This window comes from Ixodes scapularis, unplaced genomic scaffold, assembly GCF_016920785.2.
Source record: "Ixodes scapularis isolate PalLabHiFi unplaced genomic scaffold, ASM1692078v2 PGA_scaffold1__304_contigs__length_218370807, whole genome shotgun sequence".
NCBI classification, from domain to species: Eukaryota; Metazoa; Arthropoda; class Arachnida; order Ixodida; family Ixodidae; genus Ixodes; species Ixodes scapularis.
In genome coordinates, this window is record NW_024609846.1 from 169,943,813 (window position 1) to 169,963,523 (window position 19,711).

General features: G+C 49.1%; 1 protein-coding gene across 2 annotated transcripts in view; it reads right to left on the reverse strand.

Moving 5' to 3' along the window:
* Nucleotides 1-764: 764 nt before the first annotated feature.
* LOC8032668 (cationic amino acid transporter 4) overlaps nucleotides 765-19,711 on the reverse strand; it is a 130,092-nt gene continuing 111,145 nt past the window's right edge. For both annotated transcript variants that reach the window (XM_040218852.2, XM_029994749.4), the window contains exons 5-6: nucleotides 15,593-15,701; nucleotides 765-2,063 (exon numbers count right to left, since the gene is read on the reverse strand). In XM_040218852.2, the coding sequence (XP_040074786.1) occupies nucleotides 1,942-2,063; nucleotides 15,593-15,701 (231 nt within the window). In that variant the 3' untranslated portion in view covers nucleotides 765-1,941. The remainder of the gene's footprint in view (nucleotides 2,064-15,592; nucleotides 15,702-19,711) is intronic.

Consider the following 19,711-nt stretch of genomic DNA (forward strand, 5'->3'; position numbering starts at 1 on the left):
TTTTCGTCAAACTTCCACGCCGCGGTTAGAATAGAATGAGGCCTAGCGTCAGTTATCCAATGGCATTAGGTCCCAAGAAGTTAAAATGAAAAAACTAAGCTAAAGACGATTTTGACTTCTAACAATTTGCGCAGAGCTACCCACCCGGTCCTAAAATTTGTCGGAGGACTAAAAGACAACCTAAAGCAAGGCCTCTTAAAAATATTTTTTATTTATAGTATTTGATCGCTGTCAGCTAGGCATGATAGTAATTAAGGTGCAGCGGTGATCTGGGTCTTCCCTCCTTAGGAATAAAACTTTGAAGCCATTATGGTCTCACAAATGTGCATGCCTCGCTTATGGTGCGACCTCAAGTTATTTCAGAAAAAAACAGTAATGTAGAAATTTGAAAATCACACAATCTAGCGTCACTGGGCCCTTGTTTAGTCGGCATGAGTACAAAACTGTTAATATAGGTAATGCCACCATACGTGCATTGGCTGATAATATTAACAGAAGTACCACGCGCACAAAATGATCCTCTGAGATGTCTGACTGCATCAAAAACGTCGAGTTCGTGCCTGCGATTAGGGAAAGCGGTATGAAAATCAAATTTTATACTCCGGAATTCATGGAGGGCAAAGTATTGAGCGGTTGTAAATCTCACCTTATGTTAATAGTAGCGAGCACGACACCCAGCATACTGCTCAGTGAAAAGAAGAAAAAAAAAAACAGCAATGGCTCAAATAAGCCTAGAAGAAAAATTACAAAACGACTACGAAGCATTTCAGGAAAGAAGTCATTTAATAGAGATCGAGCGTAGAGATGTGGCCAATTTGCGGCGCGATCAGGTCAAAAGAAGTCTTTGCAAATCGCATCCTGTGCTCTTTCTTGTTTTCAAAGATATAATGTAGTGGCCAAACAAAAGACAAGCAATTAACGCTACCGCTGTCGGACGCGGGTAAGAGGTGAGCCCTTTCAAGCCGATGTCAAAGAGAAGATCCAGTGAAGGCAACACTTAGTCCCAAGGTTATCGCTATGTAGCACCGAATATGTACATATACATATACACATGTGCGCTTTTATGAGTGGCTTGTTTGGCGCTTATATACATATCTATATCGGTCCATGGTTTATAAATAACGCTGAAAGCAAAGTGAGGGTCGGTTTTATAACCAACTGTGCTGATTGTTGAGATTAAAGTCGCTTCTAAAAATAGCTTCCGCAACTCTCTGACATGAGATTATATCAGGAATTTCTAATTGGTCGCTCTCTTTTTGTTCTCTTTATCTACGCGCGTAAAATGGCGAACAGGTAAAACTAGTATAAAAGAGTAAATACGGTGATGGCACTGTTTCACATCTGTCCAGATGTCCGTATACAAGTGGAATATAAAAGAAATCAAACATGCAAACGTATAACAGTCATAAATGTTACGCTCGTACACGGTACGTCGTAATAACAGCATCATATATTAATTTTAAGAAAAAACATTAAAGGGTATTATTTGATAAGCAACGATTCTACGAGCCAAATTAAAAAAAAAAAAAGGTACATAAAAGTAGGTTGACATGAAACCGCGCTCAGGTACGAATGTACTCCCTCATGTCTCTGAAATCTTTGCCAACACAAATTCGAAAAAGCGTTTTCCATTGCACTGATAGCACATCATATCCGTCCTAGTGGTATGCGCGTCACAAGGACGTAAGCACATCAATTCCGTGCGCATTGTAAGCAACAAATGCGCAAGTCCAAGAGAGGCTCTTGCTGTGTTGTCGAGCACAACACGCTGCCGGAAACTCGTTGTTCGAAACGGACGACGACGGTCAGAAGCTTAGTTCCCGGAGGGTCTACCAGATGGCTCCGACGGCATGTCCGCTTGCCGCCCAGAGCGAGGCACTATGTACAGATGCACACAAGAGCACAGCCCCCGTCGAAGGCGTCATGCCGTCAGGCCACTCTTCAAAGGCGGCTGTTCTGCTGCTTGCCGTTGGAGGGACTCTCCAGCGCCTGGCGACCGTTTGACTCTGGGAGCTTGTTGAGCTTGCTGTGCTGGGTTCCGTAGACGAAGTAGCCAGTAAGTCCTGCAGCACAAGATGATATCACACTTCACGAATAGGATTCAACGATCAAGTGATTCACACAGAACCGTTAGACTCTCGTGAGGCCTTCCCTCTTGTAGTTGCGATATATGATTCGAAGCAAAGGCGCAGAAAGACGAGGAGACAATAGTGAAGTACACAACAGAGAAACACTGGATGCCGAACTCGGCTATATCTAATTCTAATTCTTCACCGGAAATCGATAACCAATTTCTCACAAAAAATGACTAACTCGTCCAGACTGCCATGTCACCAAGTAATATTGCCAATTGGCAGGCCACCTGATATCACCCTGCACTAGGGCATTCCTTCGTGTAGTTACTGGTAGGGTGCCTAGTTTCTTGAACATATGCACGGGACAGCAGACAGAAATGTTTATTGGCGCTCAATTTAAATATTTGGATCAGATATCGGGGACTCATACAACTACACAACTCCGCTGATTATCAACCGACACAAAAAAAATGCTAAGTCGTCGAACATTTCCACAGTTGAGGGAAGTACCAATATTTCTCAAGAATCTTTATAAGCAATAAACGTCGATCGTTCAAATGGATTCTTGAAGTTTAAAAGAGGCAGTTTTGAGGACAAATGTGGAAGAATGTCCGGGAACTAAAGCCGTAACTGCTGCACAAACAAAAAGAAGTTCGCAAAAGCGAGGTTGAAACAGTTCGGAAAGCCCAAAAATGCAAGATGACAATTATAATACATAGTTGACACGTACTAGATATAAACATCCTTAGGTACATATCCGTTTAAAAGATAAAATCCTATCGTTGCCTTCAGCTGTCTCAGTGAGTTAACCTGCAGAATTTCGGAACACAAATTATTAAAGACAACACGCACATGAATACTTAGGGGAAGCTTAAGCTTCGCCTTTCAGAGTGAAACGCGATAGCGTTATCGGGCCCCGTTCGCAAAGCCTTGTCATCTAAACCCGCGCTCGTTCCCAAGACGTGCAAGTGTGTGCGCGTGGTCTAGTCAGTAGCGTCACGTGTCACGTGACGTCACATGACGTAACGTGTGACGTTATGTCACGTGGTTCGTGGCGTCAGACGTAGTTTTGACGTCATGACACTACCGAAACGCTATATTTGACGGTAAATTTTCTGCTCAATTTGGCGTGAAACTTTTCTCTCCAAATTTAACGGGTCGATAGGGGCACGTCCGGAAGATAACGTGAACTCAGCGCGGGCTACAAGAGAGCAGCGGGGCTGTGACTGTTCGCTGGCTGCGCCCTGCAGATATCTAATGTGGACGTAGCGCAAACTACGAGACAGCAGCGGGGACTCTGACTATTCGTTGGCTGCGCCCTGTAGATATCCAATGTGGACGTAGCGCGAACTACGAGACAGCAGCGGGGACTGTGACTGTTCGTCGGCTGCGCCCTGTAGATATCCAATGGGGACGTAGCGCGAACTACGAGACAGCAGTGGGGACTGTGACTGTTCGTTGGCTGAGCCCTGCAGATATCCAATGTGGACGTAGCGCAAACTACAAGACAGCAGCGGGGCTGTGACTGTTCGTTGGCTGCGCCCAGCAGATATCCAGTGTGGACATAGCGCAAACTACGAGACAGCAGCGGGGCTGTGACTGTTTTCGGCCGCGTCCTGGGTATATATCCAACGTGGACGCAGCACAAGGACAGCAGCGGGACTGTGAGTGTTCGTCGACTGCGTCCTGAAGACATATCCAACGTGGACGCAGCGCAAGCTACAAGAAAGCAGTGGGATTGTGAGTGTTCGCCAACCGCGTCCTGGAGATATCCAACGTGGACGCAACGCACGCTTCAAGACGGCAGCGAGGCTGTGACTGTTCATCGGCCGCGTCCTGGAGATATCCAGCGTAGACGCAGCGCAACCTACGAGAGAGCAGCGGGACTGTGCCTGTTCATCGGCTGCGTCCTGGAGATATCCAGCGCGGACGCAGCGCAAGCTACAAGACAGTGGCGGGACAGTGAGTGTTCCTCGGCCGCGTCCTGGAGAAACCCAACGCAGACGCAGCGCAAGAAACAAGATAGCAGCGGGACTGTTAGCGCTCATCGATCGCGTCGTGGAAATATCCAACGTGGACACAGCGTGAGCTACAAGAAAGCAGCGGGATTGTGAGTGTTCGCCGACCGCGTCCTGGAGATATTCAGCGTGGACGCAGCGCAAGCTACAAGACAGTGGCGGGACTGTCAGTGTTATTCGGCCGCGTCCTGGAGAAACTCAACGCAGACGCAGCGCAAGAGACAAGATAGCAGCGGGACTGTTAGTGCTCATCGACCGCGTCCTGGAAATATCCAACGTGGACGCACCGTAAGCTACAAGAAAGCAGTGGGATTGTGAGTGTTCGTCAACCGCGTCCTGGAGATATCCAACGTGGACGCAACGCACGCTTCAAGACGGAAGCGGGACTGTGACTGTTCATCGGCCGCGTCCTGGAGATATTTAGCGTAGACGCAGCGCAAGCTACGAGAGAGCAGCGTGACTGTGACTGTTCATCGGCTGAGTCCTGGAGATATCCAGCGTGGACGCACCGCAAGCTACAAGACAGTGGCGGGACTGTGAGTCTTCCTCTGCCGCGTCCTGGAGAAAACCAACGCAGACGCAGCGCAAGAGACGAGATAACAGCGGGACTGTTAGTGCTCATCGACCGCGTACTGGAAATATCAAATGTGGCCGCAGCGTAAGCTACAAGAAAGCAGCGGGATTGTGAGTGTTCGTCGACCGCATACTAGAGATATCCATCGTGGACGCAGCGCAAGCTACAAGACAGTGGCAGGACTGTGAGTGTTCCTCGGCCGCGTCCTGGAAAAAACCAACACAGACGCAGCACAAGAGACAAGATAGCAGCGGGACCGTTAGTGCTCATCGACCGCGTCCTGGAAATATCCAACGTGGACGCAGCGTAAGCTACAAGAAAGCAGCGGGACTGTGAGTGTTCCTCGGCCGCGTCCTGGAGAAAACCAACGCAGACGCTGCGCAAGAGACAAGATAGCAGCGGGACTGTTTGTGCTCATCGACCGCGTCCTGGAAATATCCAACGTGGACGCAGCGTAAGCTACAAGAAAGCAGCGGGACTGTGAGTGTTCCTCGGCCGCGTCCTGGAGAAAACCAACGCAGACGCAGCGCAAGAGACAAGATACCAGCGGGACTGTTAGTGTTCGTCGACCGCGTTCTGGAGATACCCATCGTGGACGCATCGCAAGCTAAAAGACAGTGGCGGGACTGTGAGTGTTCCTCGGCCGCGTCCTGGAAAAAACCAACGCAGACGCAGCGCAGGAGACAAGATAGCAGCGGGACTGTTAGTGCTCATCGACCGCGTCCTGGAAATATCCAACGCGGACGCAGCGTAAGCTACAAGAAAGCAGCGGGACTATGAGTGTTCCTCGGCCGCGTCCTGGAGAAAACCAACGCAGACGCAGCGCAAGAGACAAGATAGCAGCGGGACTGTTAGTGCTCACCGATCGCGTCCTGGAAATATCCAACGTGGACGCAGCGTAAGCTACAAGAAAGCAGCGGGACTGTGAGTGTTCCTCGGCCGCGTCCTGGAGAAAACCAACGCACACGCAGCGCAAGAGACAAGATAGCAGCGGGACTGTTAGAGCTCATCTTCCGGGTACTGGAAATATCAAACGTGGACGCAGCGTAAGCTACAGGAAAGTAGCGGGATTGTGATTGTTCGTCGACGGCGTCCTGGAGATATCCAGCGTGGACACAGCGCAAGCTACAAGGCAGTGGCGGGACTGTGAGTGTTCCTCGGCCGCGTCTTGGAGGAAACCAGCGCAGACGCAGCGCAAGAGCCAAGATAGCAACGGGACCGTTAGTGCTCATCGACCGATCCTGGAAATATCAAACGTGGCCGCAGCGTAAGCTACAAGAAAGCAGCGGGACTGTGAGTGTTCCTCGGCCGCGTCCAGGAGAAAACCAACGCGGACGCAGCGCAAGGGACAAGATAGCAGCGGGACCGTTAGTGCTCATCGACCGCGTCCTGGAAATATCCAACGTGGACGCAGCGTAAGCTACAAGAAAGCAATGGGATTGTGAGTGTTCGTCGACCGCGTCCTCGAAACATCCAACGTGGACGCAACTCAAGCTACAAGACAGTGGCGGGACTGTGAGTGTTCGTCGGCCGCATCCTGGAGATATCCAACGTGGACGCAACGCAAGCTACAAGACAGTGGCGGGACTGTTAGTGATTATCGACCGCGTCCTGGAAATATCCAACGTGGACGCAGCGTAAGCTACAAGAAAGCAGCAGGACTGTGAGTGTTCGTCGACCGCGTCTTGGTGATATCCAACGTGGACGCAACGCACGCTTCAAGACAACAGCGGGACTGTGAGTGTTCCTCGGCCGCCTCCTGGAGATATCAAGCGTAGACGCTGCGCAAGCTACGAGAGAGCAGCGGGACTGTGACTGTTCATCGGCTGCGTCCTGGAGATATCCAGCGTGGACGCAGCGCAAGCTACAAGACAGCAGCAGAACTATGAGCGTTCGTCGACTGCGTCCTAGAGATAACGAATGAAGATGTAGCGCAGAATAAAAGACAGCAGTGGGGCTGTGACTGTTCATCGGCTGCGTCCTGACGATATCCAGCGTGGACGCAGCGCAAGCTACAAGACAGCAGCAGGTCTGTGAGTGTTCGTCGACTGCGTCCTGGAGATAACGAGCGAGGATGCAGCGCAAAATAAAAGACAGCAGTGGGACTGTGTGTGTCCATTGGCCGTGTCCTGGAGATAAGCAACGTGGACGCAGCGCAGTCGAAAAGACAGCAGCGAGAGTGTTCTCGTTCGTCAGCCGCGTCCTGGAGATATTCAACCTTGACGCAGGCGCAGCGCAAGCTACAAGACAGCAACCGGAATGTCACTGTTGGCCGGCGGCGTCCTGGAGATATCCAACGAGGGTGCAGCGTTAGCTACAATACAGTAGCGGAAATGTGACTGTCCGCCAGCGGCGTCCTGGAGATATCCAAAGAGGGTGCAGCGTTAGCTACAATACAGTAGGGGAAATGTGACTGTTCGCCGGCGGCGTCCTGGAGATATCCAACGAGGGTGCAGCGTTAGCTGCAATACAGTAGCGGAAATGTGACTGTTCGCCGGCGGCGTCCTGCAGATATCCAAGGAGGGTGCACCGTTAGCTACAATACAGTATCGGAAATGTGACTGTTCGCCGGCGGCGTCCTGGAGATATGCAACGAGGGTGCAGCGTTAGCTACAGTACAGAAGGGGAAATGTGAGTGTTCGCCGGCGGCGTCCTGGAGATATCCAACGAGGGTGCAGCGTTAGCTACAATACAGTATCGGAAATGTGACTGTTCGCCGGCGGCGTCCTGGAGATATCCAACGAGGGTGCGGCGTTAGCTACAGTACAGTAGCGGAAATGTGAGTGTTCGCCGGCGGCATCCTGGAGATATCCAACGAGGGTGCAGCGTTAGCTACAATACAGTATCGGAAATGTGACTGTTCGCCGGCGGCGTCCTGGAGATATCCAACGAGGGTGCAGCGTTAGCTACAATACAGTATCGGAAATATGACTGTTCGCCGGCGGCGTCCTGGAGATATCCAACGAGGGTGCAGCGTTAGCTGCAATACAGTATCGGAAATGTGACTGTTCGCTGGCGGCGTCCTGGAGATATCCAACGAGGGTGCAGCATTAGCTACAATACAGTATCGGAAATGTGACTGTTCGCCGGCGGCGTCCTGGAGATATCCAACGAGGGTGCAGCGTTAGCTACAATACAGTATCGGAAATGTGACTGTTCGCCGGCGGCGTCCTGGAGATATCCAACGAGGGTGCAGCGTTAGCTACAGTACAGTAGCGGAAATGTGAGTGTTCGCCGGCGGCGTCCTGGAGAAATCCAACGAGGGTGCAGCGTTAGCTACAATACAGTTTCGGAAATGTGACTGTTCGCCGGCGGCGTCCTGGAGATATCCAACGACGGTGCACCATTAGCTACAATACAGTATCGGAAATGTGACTGTTCGCCGGCGGCGTCCTGGAGATATCCAACGAGGGTGCAGCGTTAGCTACAATACCGTATCGGAAATGTGACTGTTCGCCGGCGGCGTCCTGGAGATATCCAACGAGGGTGCAGCGTTAGCTACAATACAGTATCGGAAATGTGATTGTTCGCCGGCGGCGTCCTGGAGATATCCAACGAGGGTGCAGCATTAGCTACAATACAGTATCGGAAATGTGACTGTTCGCCGGCGGCGTCCTGGAGATATCCAACGAGGGTGCAGCGTTAGCTACAATACAGTATCGGAAATGTGACTGTTCGCCGGCGGCGTCCTGGAGATATCCAACGAGGGTGCAGCGTTAGCTATAATACAGTATCGGAAATGTGACTGTTCGCCGGCGGCGTCCCAGAGATATCCAAAGAGGGTGCAGCGTTAGCTACAATACAGTATCGGAAATGTGACTGTTCGCCGGCGGCGTCCTGGAGATATCAAACGAGGGTGCAGCGTTAGCTGCAATACAGTATCGGAAATGTGACTGTTCGCCGGCGGCGTCCTGGAGATATCCAACGAGGGTGCAGCATTAGCTACAATACAGTATCGGGAATGTGACTGTTCGCCGGCGGCGTCCTGGAGATATCCAACGAGGGTGCAGCGTTAGCTACAATACAGTATCGGAAATGTGACTGTTCGCCGGCGGCGTCCTGGAGATATCCAACGAGGGTGCAGCGTTAGCTACAATACAGTATCGGAAATGTGACTGTTCGCCGGCGGCGTCCTGGAGATATCCAACGAGGGTGCAGCGCTAGCTACAATACAGTATCGGAAATGTGACTGTTCGCCGGCGGCGTCCCAGAGATATCCAAAGAGGGTGCAGCGTTAGCTACAATACAGTATCGGAAATGTGACTGTTCGCCGGCGGCGTCCTGGAGATATCCAACGAGGGTGCAGCGTTAGCTGCAATACAGTATCGGAAATGTGACTGTTCGCCGGCGGCGTCCTGGAGATATCCAACGAGGGTGCAGCATTAGCTACAATACAGTATCGGGAATGTGACTGTTCGCCGGCGGCGTCCTGGAGATATCCAACGAGGGTGCAGCGTTAGCTACAATACAGTATCGGAAATGTGACTGTTCGCCGGCGGCGTCCTGGAGATATCCAACGAGGGTGCAGCGTTAGCTACAGTACAGTAGCGGAAATGTGAGTGTTTGCCGGCGGCGTCCTGGAGATATCCAACGAGGGTGCAGCGTTAGCTACAATACAGTATCGGAAATGTGACTGTTCGCCGGCGGCGTCCTGGAGATATCCAACGAGGGTGCAGCATTAGCTACAATACAGTAACGGAAATGTGACTGTTCGCCGGCGGCGTCCTGGAGATATCCAACGAGGGTGCAGCGTTAGCTACAATACAGTATCGCAAATGTGACTGTTCGCCGGCGGCGTCCTGGAGATATGCAACGAGGGTGCAGCGTTAGCTACAGTACAGAAGGGGAAATGTGAGTGTTCGCCGGCGGCGTCCTGGAGATATCCAACGAGGGTGCAGCGTTAGCTACAATACAGTATCGGAAATGTGACTGTTCGCCGGCGGCGTCCTGGAGATATCCAACGAGGGTGCAGCGTTAGCTACAGTACAGTAGCGGAAATGTGAGTGTTCGCCGGCGGCATCCTGGAGATATCCAACGAGGGTGCAGCGTTAGCTACAATACAGTATCGGAAATGTGACTGTTCGCCGGCGGCGTCCTGGAGATATCCAACGAGGGTGCAGCGTTAGCTACAATACAGTATCGGAAATATGACTGTTCGCCGGCGGCGTCCTGGAGATATCCAACGAGGGTGCAGCGTTAGCTGCAATACAGTATCGGAAATGTGACTGTTCGCTGGCGGCGTCCTGGAGATATCCAACGAGGGTGCAGCATTAGCTACAATACAGTATCGGAAATGTGACTGTTCGCCGGCGGCGTCCTGGAGATATCCAACGAGGGTGCAGCGTTAGCTACAATACAGTATCGGAAATGTGACTGTTCGCCGGCGGCGTCCTGGAGATATCCAACGAGGGTGCAGCGTTAGCTACAGTACAGTAGCGGAAATGTGAGTGTTCGCCGGCGGCGTCCTGGAGAAATCCAACGAGGGTGCAGCGTTAGCTACAATACAGTTTCGGAAATGTGACTGTTCGCCGGCGGCGTCCTGGAGATATCCAACGACGGTGCACCATTAGCTACAATACAGTATCGGAAATGTGACTGTTCGCCGGCGGCGTCCTGGAGATATCCAACGAGGGTGCAGCGTTAGCTACAATACCGTATCGGAAATGTGACTGTTCGCCGGCGGCGTCCTGGAGATATCCAACGAGGGTGCAGCGTTAGCTACAATACAGTATCGGAAATGTGATTGTTCGCCGGCGGCGTCCTGGAGATATCCAACGAGGGTGCAGCATTAGCTACAATACAGTATCGGAAATGTGACTGTTCGCCGGCGGCGTCCTGGAGATATCCAACGAGGGTGCAGCGTTAGCTACAATACAGTATCGGAAATGTGACTGTTCGCCGGCGGCGTCCTGGAGATATCCAACGAGGGTGCAGCGTTAGCTATAATACAGTATCGGAAATGTGACTGTTCGCCGGCGGCGTCCTGGAGATATCCAACGAGGGTGCAGCGTTAGCTACAATACAGTATCGGAAATGTGACTGTTCGCCGGCGGCGTCCTGGAGATATCCAACGAGGGTGCAGCGCTAGCTACAATACAGTATCGGAAATGTGACTGTTCGCCGGCGGCGTCCCAGAGATATCCAAAGAGGGTGCAGCGTTAGCTACAATACAGTATCGGAAATGTGACTGTTCGCCGGCGGCGTCCTGGAGATATCCAACGAGGGTGCAGCGTTAGCTACAATTCAGTATCGGAAATGTGACTGTTCGCCGGCGGCGTCCTGGAGATATCCAACGAGGGTGCAGCGCTAGCTACAATACAGTATCGGAAATGTGACTGTTCGCCGGCGGCGTCCCAGAGATATCCAAAGAGGGTGCAGCGTTAGCTACAATACAGTATCGGAAATGTGACTGTTCGCCGGCGGCGTCCTGGAGATATCCAACGAGGGTGCAGCGTTAGCTACAATACAGTATCGGAAATGTGACTGTTCGCCGGCGGCGTCCTGGAGATATCCAACGAGGGTGCAGCGCTAGCTACAATACAGTATCGGAAATGTGACTGTTCGCCGGCGGCGTCCTGGAGATATCCAACGAGGGTGCAGCGTTAGCTGCAATACAGTATCGGAAATGTGACTGTTCGCCGGCGGCGTCCTGGAGATATCCAACGAGGGTGCAGCGTTAGCTGCAATACAGTATCGGAAATGTGACTGTTCGCCGGCGGCGTCCTGGAGATATCCAACGAGGGTGCAGCATTAGCTACAATACAGTATCGGGAATGTGACTGTTCGCCGGCGGCGTCCTGGAGATATCCAACGAGGGTGCAGCGTTAGCTACAATACAGTATCGGAAATGTGACTGTTCGCCGGCGGCGTCCTGGAGATATCCAACGAGGGTGCAGCGTTAGCTACAGTACAGTAGCGGAAATGTGAGTGTTTGCCGGCGGCGTCCTGGAGATATCCAACGAGGGTGCAGCGTTAGCTACAATACAGTATCGGAAATGTGACTGTTCGCCGGCGGCGTCCTGGAGATATCCAACGAGGGTGCAGCATTAGCTACAATACAGTAACGGAAATGTGACTGTTCGCCGGCGGCGTCCTGGAGATATCCAACGAGGGTGCAGCGTTAGCTACAATACAGTATCGGAAATGTGACTGTTCGCCGGCGGCGTCCTGGAGATATGCAACGAGGGTGCAGCGTTAGCTACAGTACAGAAGGGGAAATGTGAGTGTTCGCCGGCGGCGTCCTGGAGATATCCAACGAGGGTGCAGCGTTAGCTACAATACAGTATCGGAAATGTGACTGTTCGCCGGCGGCGTCCTGGAGATATCCAACGAGGGTGCAGCGTTAGCTACAGTACAGTAGCGGAAATGTGAGTGTTCGCCGGCGGCATCCTGGAGATATCCAACGAGGGTGCAGCGTTAGCTACAATACAGTATCGGAAATGTGACTGTTCGCCGGCGGCGTCCTGGAGATATCCAACGAGGGTGCAGCGTTAGCTACAATACAGTATCGGAAATATGACTGTTCGCCGGCGGCGTCCTGGAGATATCCAACGAGGGTGCAGCGTTAGCTGCAATACAGTATCGGAAATGTGACTGTTCGCTGGCGGCGTCCTGGAGATATCCAACGAGGGTGCAGCATTAGCTACAATACAGTATCGGAAATGTGACTGTTCGCCGGCGGCGTCCTGGAGATATCCAACGAGGGTGCAGCGTTAGCTACAATACAGTATCGGAAATGTGACTGTTCGCCGGCGGCGTCCTGGAGATATCCAACGAGGGTGCAGCGTTAGCTACAGTACAGTAGCGGAAATGTGAGTGTTCGCCGGCGGCGTCCTGGAGAAATCCAACGAGGGTGCAGCGTTAGCTACAATACAGTTTCGGAAATGTGACTGTTCGCCGGCGGCGTCCTGGAGATATCCAACGACGGTGCACCATTAGCTACAATACAGTATCGGAAATGTGACTGTTCGCCGGCGGCGTCCTGGAGATATCCAACGAGGGTGCAGCGTTAGCTACAATACCGTATCGGAAATGTGACTGTTCGCCGGCGGCGTCCTGGAGATATCCAACGAGGGTGCAGCGTTAGCTACAATACAGTATCGGAAATGTGATTGTTCGCCGGCGGCGTCCTGGAGATATCCAACGAGGGTGCAGCATTAGCTACAATACAGTATCGGAAATGTGACTGTTCGCCGGCGGCGTCCTGGAGATATCCAACGAGGGTGCAGCGTTAGCTACAATACAGTATCGGAAATGTGACTGTTCGCCGGCGGCGTCCTGGAGATATCCAACGAGGGTGCAGCGTTAGCTACAATTCAGTATCGGAAATGTGACTGTTCGCCGGCGGCGTCCTAGAGATATCCAACGAGGGTGCAGCGTTAGCTAAAATACAGTAGCGGAAATGTGACTGTTCGCCGGCGGCGTCCTGGAGATATCCAACGAGGGTGCAGCGTTAGCTATAATTAGGGTGTGTACTTCCCGGTGTTTATTTGTGAGAAAAATCGGCGGATGTTTTTCGGTGTTTATTTATTTTCAAAACACCGACGTATTTCGGTGGAACATCTCACGATGAGGCTAAAAACGGTGATTATCGGTGAAAAAAAAAGCGATTGATCACATACAGAGAGTTCCAATTTTATTCACATAGTTCATACACTTCTTCTCTAGGAAGCAACTATTTTTCACACTTGGTTATTATAGTAGATGCAAGCATACTTTCATGCTTGCATCTACACGCAAGGAACGTGCTGCCGTCATGGCAGCACGTTCCTTGCGGTTCTCAACCCGCAATTATGAAAACGCACGCTCCTGTACGACACGGACGTCGGCAGTGTCTTCCAGGAACCACAGCAACCTCTGAATACATGGCTTGCACCGACATCATTTGCCCAGACATAATGTGGAAAAGGCACGTGAGAGCCTACCCTCCACTGTGTTAATTTTTCCACAAAAAAGGGACATGGGAGACACAATAGGGGAAAGGCGTATGAGAGCTTAGCTTCCACTGCGTTCACCAGACGCTTTTGACCCCCAGAAAGGAGGGCGGACTGGCGCCACCCGCAAGCCATGTATAAACACTGGAAGAATGCAGGATCCACGAGATAACACGTTTGACGAACCTCTACGGGGAAAGGGCTTCGCTAGGTCAGAAAATAGCAACGACCGATGTTTTTCGGTTTTAACCAGGGCGAAAATATCCAACCACCGGTGTTTTTCGGTTTTAACCGATTTTATATTTTCGTTACCGACGGATGTTTATCGGTGTTTTTCGGTTAAAACCGGAAAATGCACACCCTAGCTATAATACAGTATCGGAAATGTGACTGTTCGCCGGCGGCGTCCTGGAGATATCCAACGAGGGTGCAGCGTTAGCTACAATACAGTATCGGAAATGTGACTGTTCGCCGGCGGCGTCCTGGAGATATCCAACGAGGGTGCAGCGCTAGCTACAATACAGTATCGGAAATGTGACTGTTCGCCGGCGGCGTCCCAGAGATATCCAAAGAGGGTGCAGCGTTAGCTACAATACAGTATCGGAAATGTGACTGTTCGCCGGCGGCGTCCTGGAGATATCCAACGAGGGTGCAGCGTTAGCTACAATACAGTAGCGGAAATGTGACTGTTCGCCGGCGGCGTCCTGGAGATATCCAACGAGGGTGCAGCGTTAGCTACAATACAGTAGCGGAAATGTGAGTGTTCGTCGGCCGCGTCCTGAGATTCTTTCAATATCATCTAGAACTGCGCTCCTCGGTCACACGCGCAATGTAAAATGTTGCTCTCTGAACTTTACTTCTAATTCCTCGCGTTGCTTTTGTTGATTGCATTGTTACTTTTAACGGGTATGTGCGTGTGCCGTTCGTGCTTTTGTCCTAGCCATCATTTTAGCAGGTCTCCGCGTGCACTTCATGTTTACCACCTGCCTTTGTTTGAACATAAATTTGATGAGCGAGCGAATGCTAGGTGCTGTCTTTCTTCGACGACGAATCCAATCGAATGTGCTGTGACTTTCCCACCCTTCACATACTCCAATAAATATGTCTACCGAAGAAAGCGTCAGGAGTTATTTTTAGCGTGTTCTGGGCCGACTCCTTTTAGACGGTACCCATTTGGGGCTAAAGAAGTATTTACCTCAAAAGGGTACCGTATCAAACCAGTACCCGTTCGAAACGGGGACAGGTATCGAACGTGTGCCGGTATGAAAGAGGTGCTGGTATCAAACATGTACCCGTATCCCACAATACCATATGGCTCGACCATTTAGTAACCCGTTCGAATTTTAAACTGGTCGACTATTTGGAACCCCCTTTGAATTTCAAATATTTTTGTCAGTATGGACCCCATACGTGACAGGTGTATTTATCGAGTTTCTTTCTACCGGTAGTGTAATTTTTCTGTACGTTAACTTTCTGTGTGTACATTAAAGAAATAGAATTTTAAATATGGAAGAAAAGCGCAAAATAAACGAGGACCAAGAAGCAAATAGAGACGGAGCGCTTCGTCTCTATCTACTTCATTATCCCTGTTTATTCGGCGCTTTTTTTCTCAGTAATGTACCAACTAGCACATATTTTTATCTCCACGCATTTTTACGTCTTTTCAAGCACAGCTGGGGAAAATGGCACAACATCGGCGTGTGTCTGTTTCAGACGAGCGAGTTAAACGATTTCAGATGTTCCACAAGTGCGCAATAAATAGCTGCCAACGATACTTATTCAAGTCTGAAACGTATTTATTACGCGGTTTTCTCCAGCCCACGCTTAACTTTGAGATGGGCTGTCTACATTACGTAAATGTCATCAAAAGCAATTGGTAAGTGATACCTATATTGGGCCAAAGTCATTATATTATGTAGCAAGGTGTGAACATCACGTTTTCTACATGCTGCGATCAGTTCAGGACACGACAGTATTTTAGCGGAAACTCACCAACGGAGATCCAAACAAGCAGACGAAGCCAGGTGAGAGCGTGCAGGGTCGTCATCAAAATGGTGTTCACGACGATGCTCAGCGCTGGCAGGAAAGGAACAAACGGCATCTGCGATGAAAAAAAGTTGCTCGCTATACGAACGACTGCAGCATCCCAAACAGCGGCTTAATCGATTATCAAAGAGCAATTGAGGAGCGTCTGACAGTAAGGCGAGCCGCAGGACCAAAGCGCAGAGTGTTCAGATTGTTCTGCGGTAAGAACAAGCGAAACGTAAAAGAACTCGCACTCATAATCCACATGAGACGAGCAACCGTCAGTGCCCTCCGCGAAAAGACTAACCGAAAGCGACCGGTTTTCACCTTTGTGAAGATCAAACAAATAGCCCATCGATCATTCTTTCGATCAGATTTATGTCTGCACTGAACAATTCTGCCTTCAACTACGAATCGTGTTTTGGTTAAAATATCAATATCGTCACCATATAATGTAGTGTTAAAGACTACCTTGACTGCGTCACACTGTCCATACAGTTTTTCTGAATTGCACTGGCGGCTTGTTGCGAGATTTCAGAGCCAGGAAAAAATCTAAATTTACTAAGACACGCCTCATGCCTGATGTTATTGCAAAAGCCTGCCAAGCGTTCATCAAGATTTGGACTTTAAAAAGAAGGATATTGGGTGGGATAGAGCACCGTGCCCAGTCTAGCATCTGATATTAGGAACACAAGTGTAACTTATTTAACTATCGGTTACACTAGTTTTGCGGTGGTTGAAAGAATTATAAATCTGGGATGACAACTTTTTTGTTGTTGTTTTTTGTATATTATATCGGGGATTTTGTGTCTTTGGACAAGCCCGCAAAACTCCGCAAAAAACACTTGCCGGTAATAATTTCGTCAATTCGGGTTTATCCAATGAACTCCATATATCCATGTCAAGATTTAAAAAAAAAACGATATTCTTTAATTACATTTGGTCATAACAAAGAGAATGCCACCCCAATTCACTTTCAAATCTCGGATCATAGGCAAAACGTGTCCTATTGTTTATCCTCTCAAGGTTCATTCAGGGGTAAGGAAAACAGGTCATTGTAGTGAAGGTACACGACAAAGCCACTGAATTTGTACTTGAAAGAATTAGGAGCGCTCCGTTTTTGTAAAATGAGGCTATAAATCATAAAGATTTCATAGAAGGGGACAAAAGGGAGGAAGAGGATGGGATGACAACGAGCTTCCCAGCGACTGTCTCCAGGAGGCTAGAGATTTTCAGGTATCGACGTTTATTGGAGAAGGGGCATCGGTGGCCGAGTGGTCTAGCGCATTCGAGCTTGGAGCACGAGGAGCAAAAGCTCGCGCTGCAGAACCCTGGGATCCTGGGTTTAATCCCTGCCCGTTTCGATCTGTATGGTCATCGTGCCGGTGTGTGGTCGTGTATCACTAATGCCTGGTGCCCGCTAAAGACACCAGTCCAGCCGTTGTACTGCACTGAATAAATTTCTCATCTACAGCTGAGACACCAGACGCCCATTGAGGTTGACTAACTTCTGGTTGTGTAAAAATACGCACAACATTATTATATCGGAGCAACACTTCTTTGTAATTACGAATGGCAAAGGCGTCAATGTAAAATCCAGTTCAAAAAATATTATTTGATGCAATCGCGTTTTTTTCAATCCAGTACACACCTAAATCCGGATAAAATTTATTTTATTTTAAAAAAATAAAAAAACTGCCAAAATAAACTGCTTACTTCACAGAATTGAAGATCTACCAAAATACTTCGATGCGATCCAATTTCTCAGCAAGCAATTAACTCCGGAATACATCATTCGATTGTGACATAAAGTAAGCCCTGAAAACACGGAACCCAAATTACAATGCAACCCTTGTGGAAAGTCGGAAAATTCAAAATCGAATATACAAGGTCTTTTTTTTGAGTTTTACAGATGTGTTTAAAGAAAGAAGCGGAACCTACGCGTATTCGGTTCCTGCAGGTGAGTTATACGGCCAGGCGGATATAGTATGGGAGCTAACCACAACAATCACCCGTCTAATTAAGTAGACTTTGTTAATTAACTTTTTAATTCGTGAACAACGACAGGTGGTTCCAATTAGAAACTCGCTCAGCATCATCGGAAACCACTAGGTTAGTCATTTTCTTAAATACTTCCAGCGCGTGGGACGCGTAGTAGTGCGCAAACGGTACCAATCGTGCAACAGGTACAAGGCTGGAGCTATGATAAGAGACTGAAAAATCACGCGGCACCTTATCGCACCGGTAGCGTGGGTCCTTCTGCACGGGTGGTAACTTTAGCGCACTACCGGGGCTCTCCCGCGCTCAAACGTCTTTCTGAAAATAACCGATTTTGTGGTTTTCAATGACGATCAGCAAGTTTCTAATTGAAACCGTATGTCAATGTTTTGCTAATTAAAAGTTAATTGACAAATTTTACTTAATTACACGAATGATCGTTACGATTGGTACCGTTTGCGCACTATACTATGTCCGCCTGGCCACATAACTTACCCGCGGAAACCGCGTAAGTGTTGCCTTCGCGGATTTTCGATACAAATCTGTGAAGCTTGAGGAAGCCTCTACATTAGAAATTGTTTAAACAATAATAGTTCATATCTCACAATGCGTGGTTGTTGCTGTTAATGTTTTGTTTGTTTTTTTGTTTCGTTTTTTCGCAGCCATGATACGTTGCAACAACTAATGCCCAGAAACAAACATAGCACATTTAGTTCCTTCGAAAGACCCTCAGGGCTGAAGAATAACTTGGGTATTTAACTGTTTTTGAGGTGTATAATAGCAAGGGCTTTGTGATAATCTATTGGGGGGGGGGGGGGGGGGGGAAGGGGTGTCTTCAAGCCTTTTAACTAAGGGGCCAGATCGGAGATCTGTCGCTGTCTCCAGGACCGGAAAATAAATGAGCAAAGGGAAATGACAAAAAACTAAATAAATAATCCTAGATATGCATACAAATATAAGATTTCAAAAACAGCAAGGATTAAAATATATAATCTACGGTGCATGAATATATAACCTTTATATTTTTAAAGCATTATTCAGCTAATTATAACACTGCAGACAATTTCGGACCCAGGAAACTCACAAGACATTGACCAAAGCGCACAGAAACTTTGAGATGGTCGCACCGTGCAGATGACCACAAAGAATAATAGAATTAATGCTGACAATAGGCATTATATACGACACGGAACACTAAGTATAATACAGATGGGAACGCAAGAAAATTTTAACACGCGTAATTATCCATATATGAAACAGGAGACTAAGAATAGTGACGCTAGCAATGATAATGTCTAATGAATAGGGAAAGACCCGCATTACAATGGCAATTTTCTCTCGTTTCTTTTTTCTGGTATTTTTGTTTTTCACACTGGTACAAATTGCGGCGTATTTTTTTTTTTTTGTTTTTTTTTTTTTGTTTTGTTTTCTTTTTTTTTACGCGCGTTTAATCTTGCTTTGCAAGCCACTTGTTTGCCGGGAGTGGGCCGGGGGTCGGGCTTCATTAGAAAAGCCATGGCCATCCAAGGGCCAGTCAAAACCCTTGCGGGCCGGGGTTTCGAGACCACTAAACTATAGTAACACGTTTTGTGTTTGTGCTGCTGTGACTATGCCACATTTGTGACATTGTCATAGTTGTGACTGCCACAAATTTCTCATCGGTTGTAGATTGTAGAAGTTCTCATTTTGGCTCCTAAGGATGCGTCCCTTAGGAGCCGAAAACAGGACGTTACAAAGAGATTATTCTCCCAATCATGGCTATAATGGCTCAGCCGGGCTTGTAGGAACGGGCTTGGTTGAAATGCTGCTAGTCAATAAACTTCGCAAATAAACAGAACTCTCGCTAACTGATTATTCTTTTAAAGTAGAAAACGGTGGTATTCGATACTCTGTCCGACGAAACAGCGGCTCAGTGGCATGTGGACGGTCGGCGTGTATTGACCTGTAAGTGTCAATAAAGACTACAGGGTGCTACTTTGAAACGAATGTGTGACGTGCAGACTTTCATTACTTGTATATGTGGGTTAACAAAGAACGCTAACCACCGCAAGAACAATAAAGGGGGTCGTGCGCGTTTGAGCAAGCGCG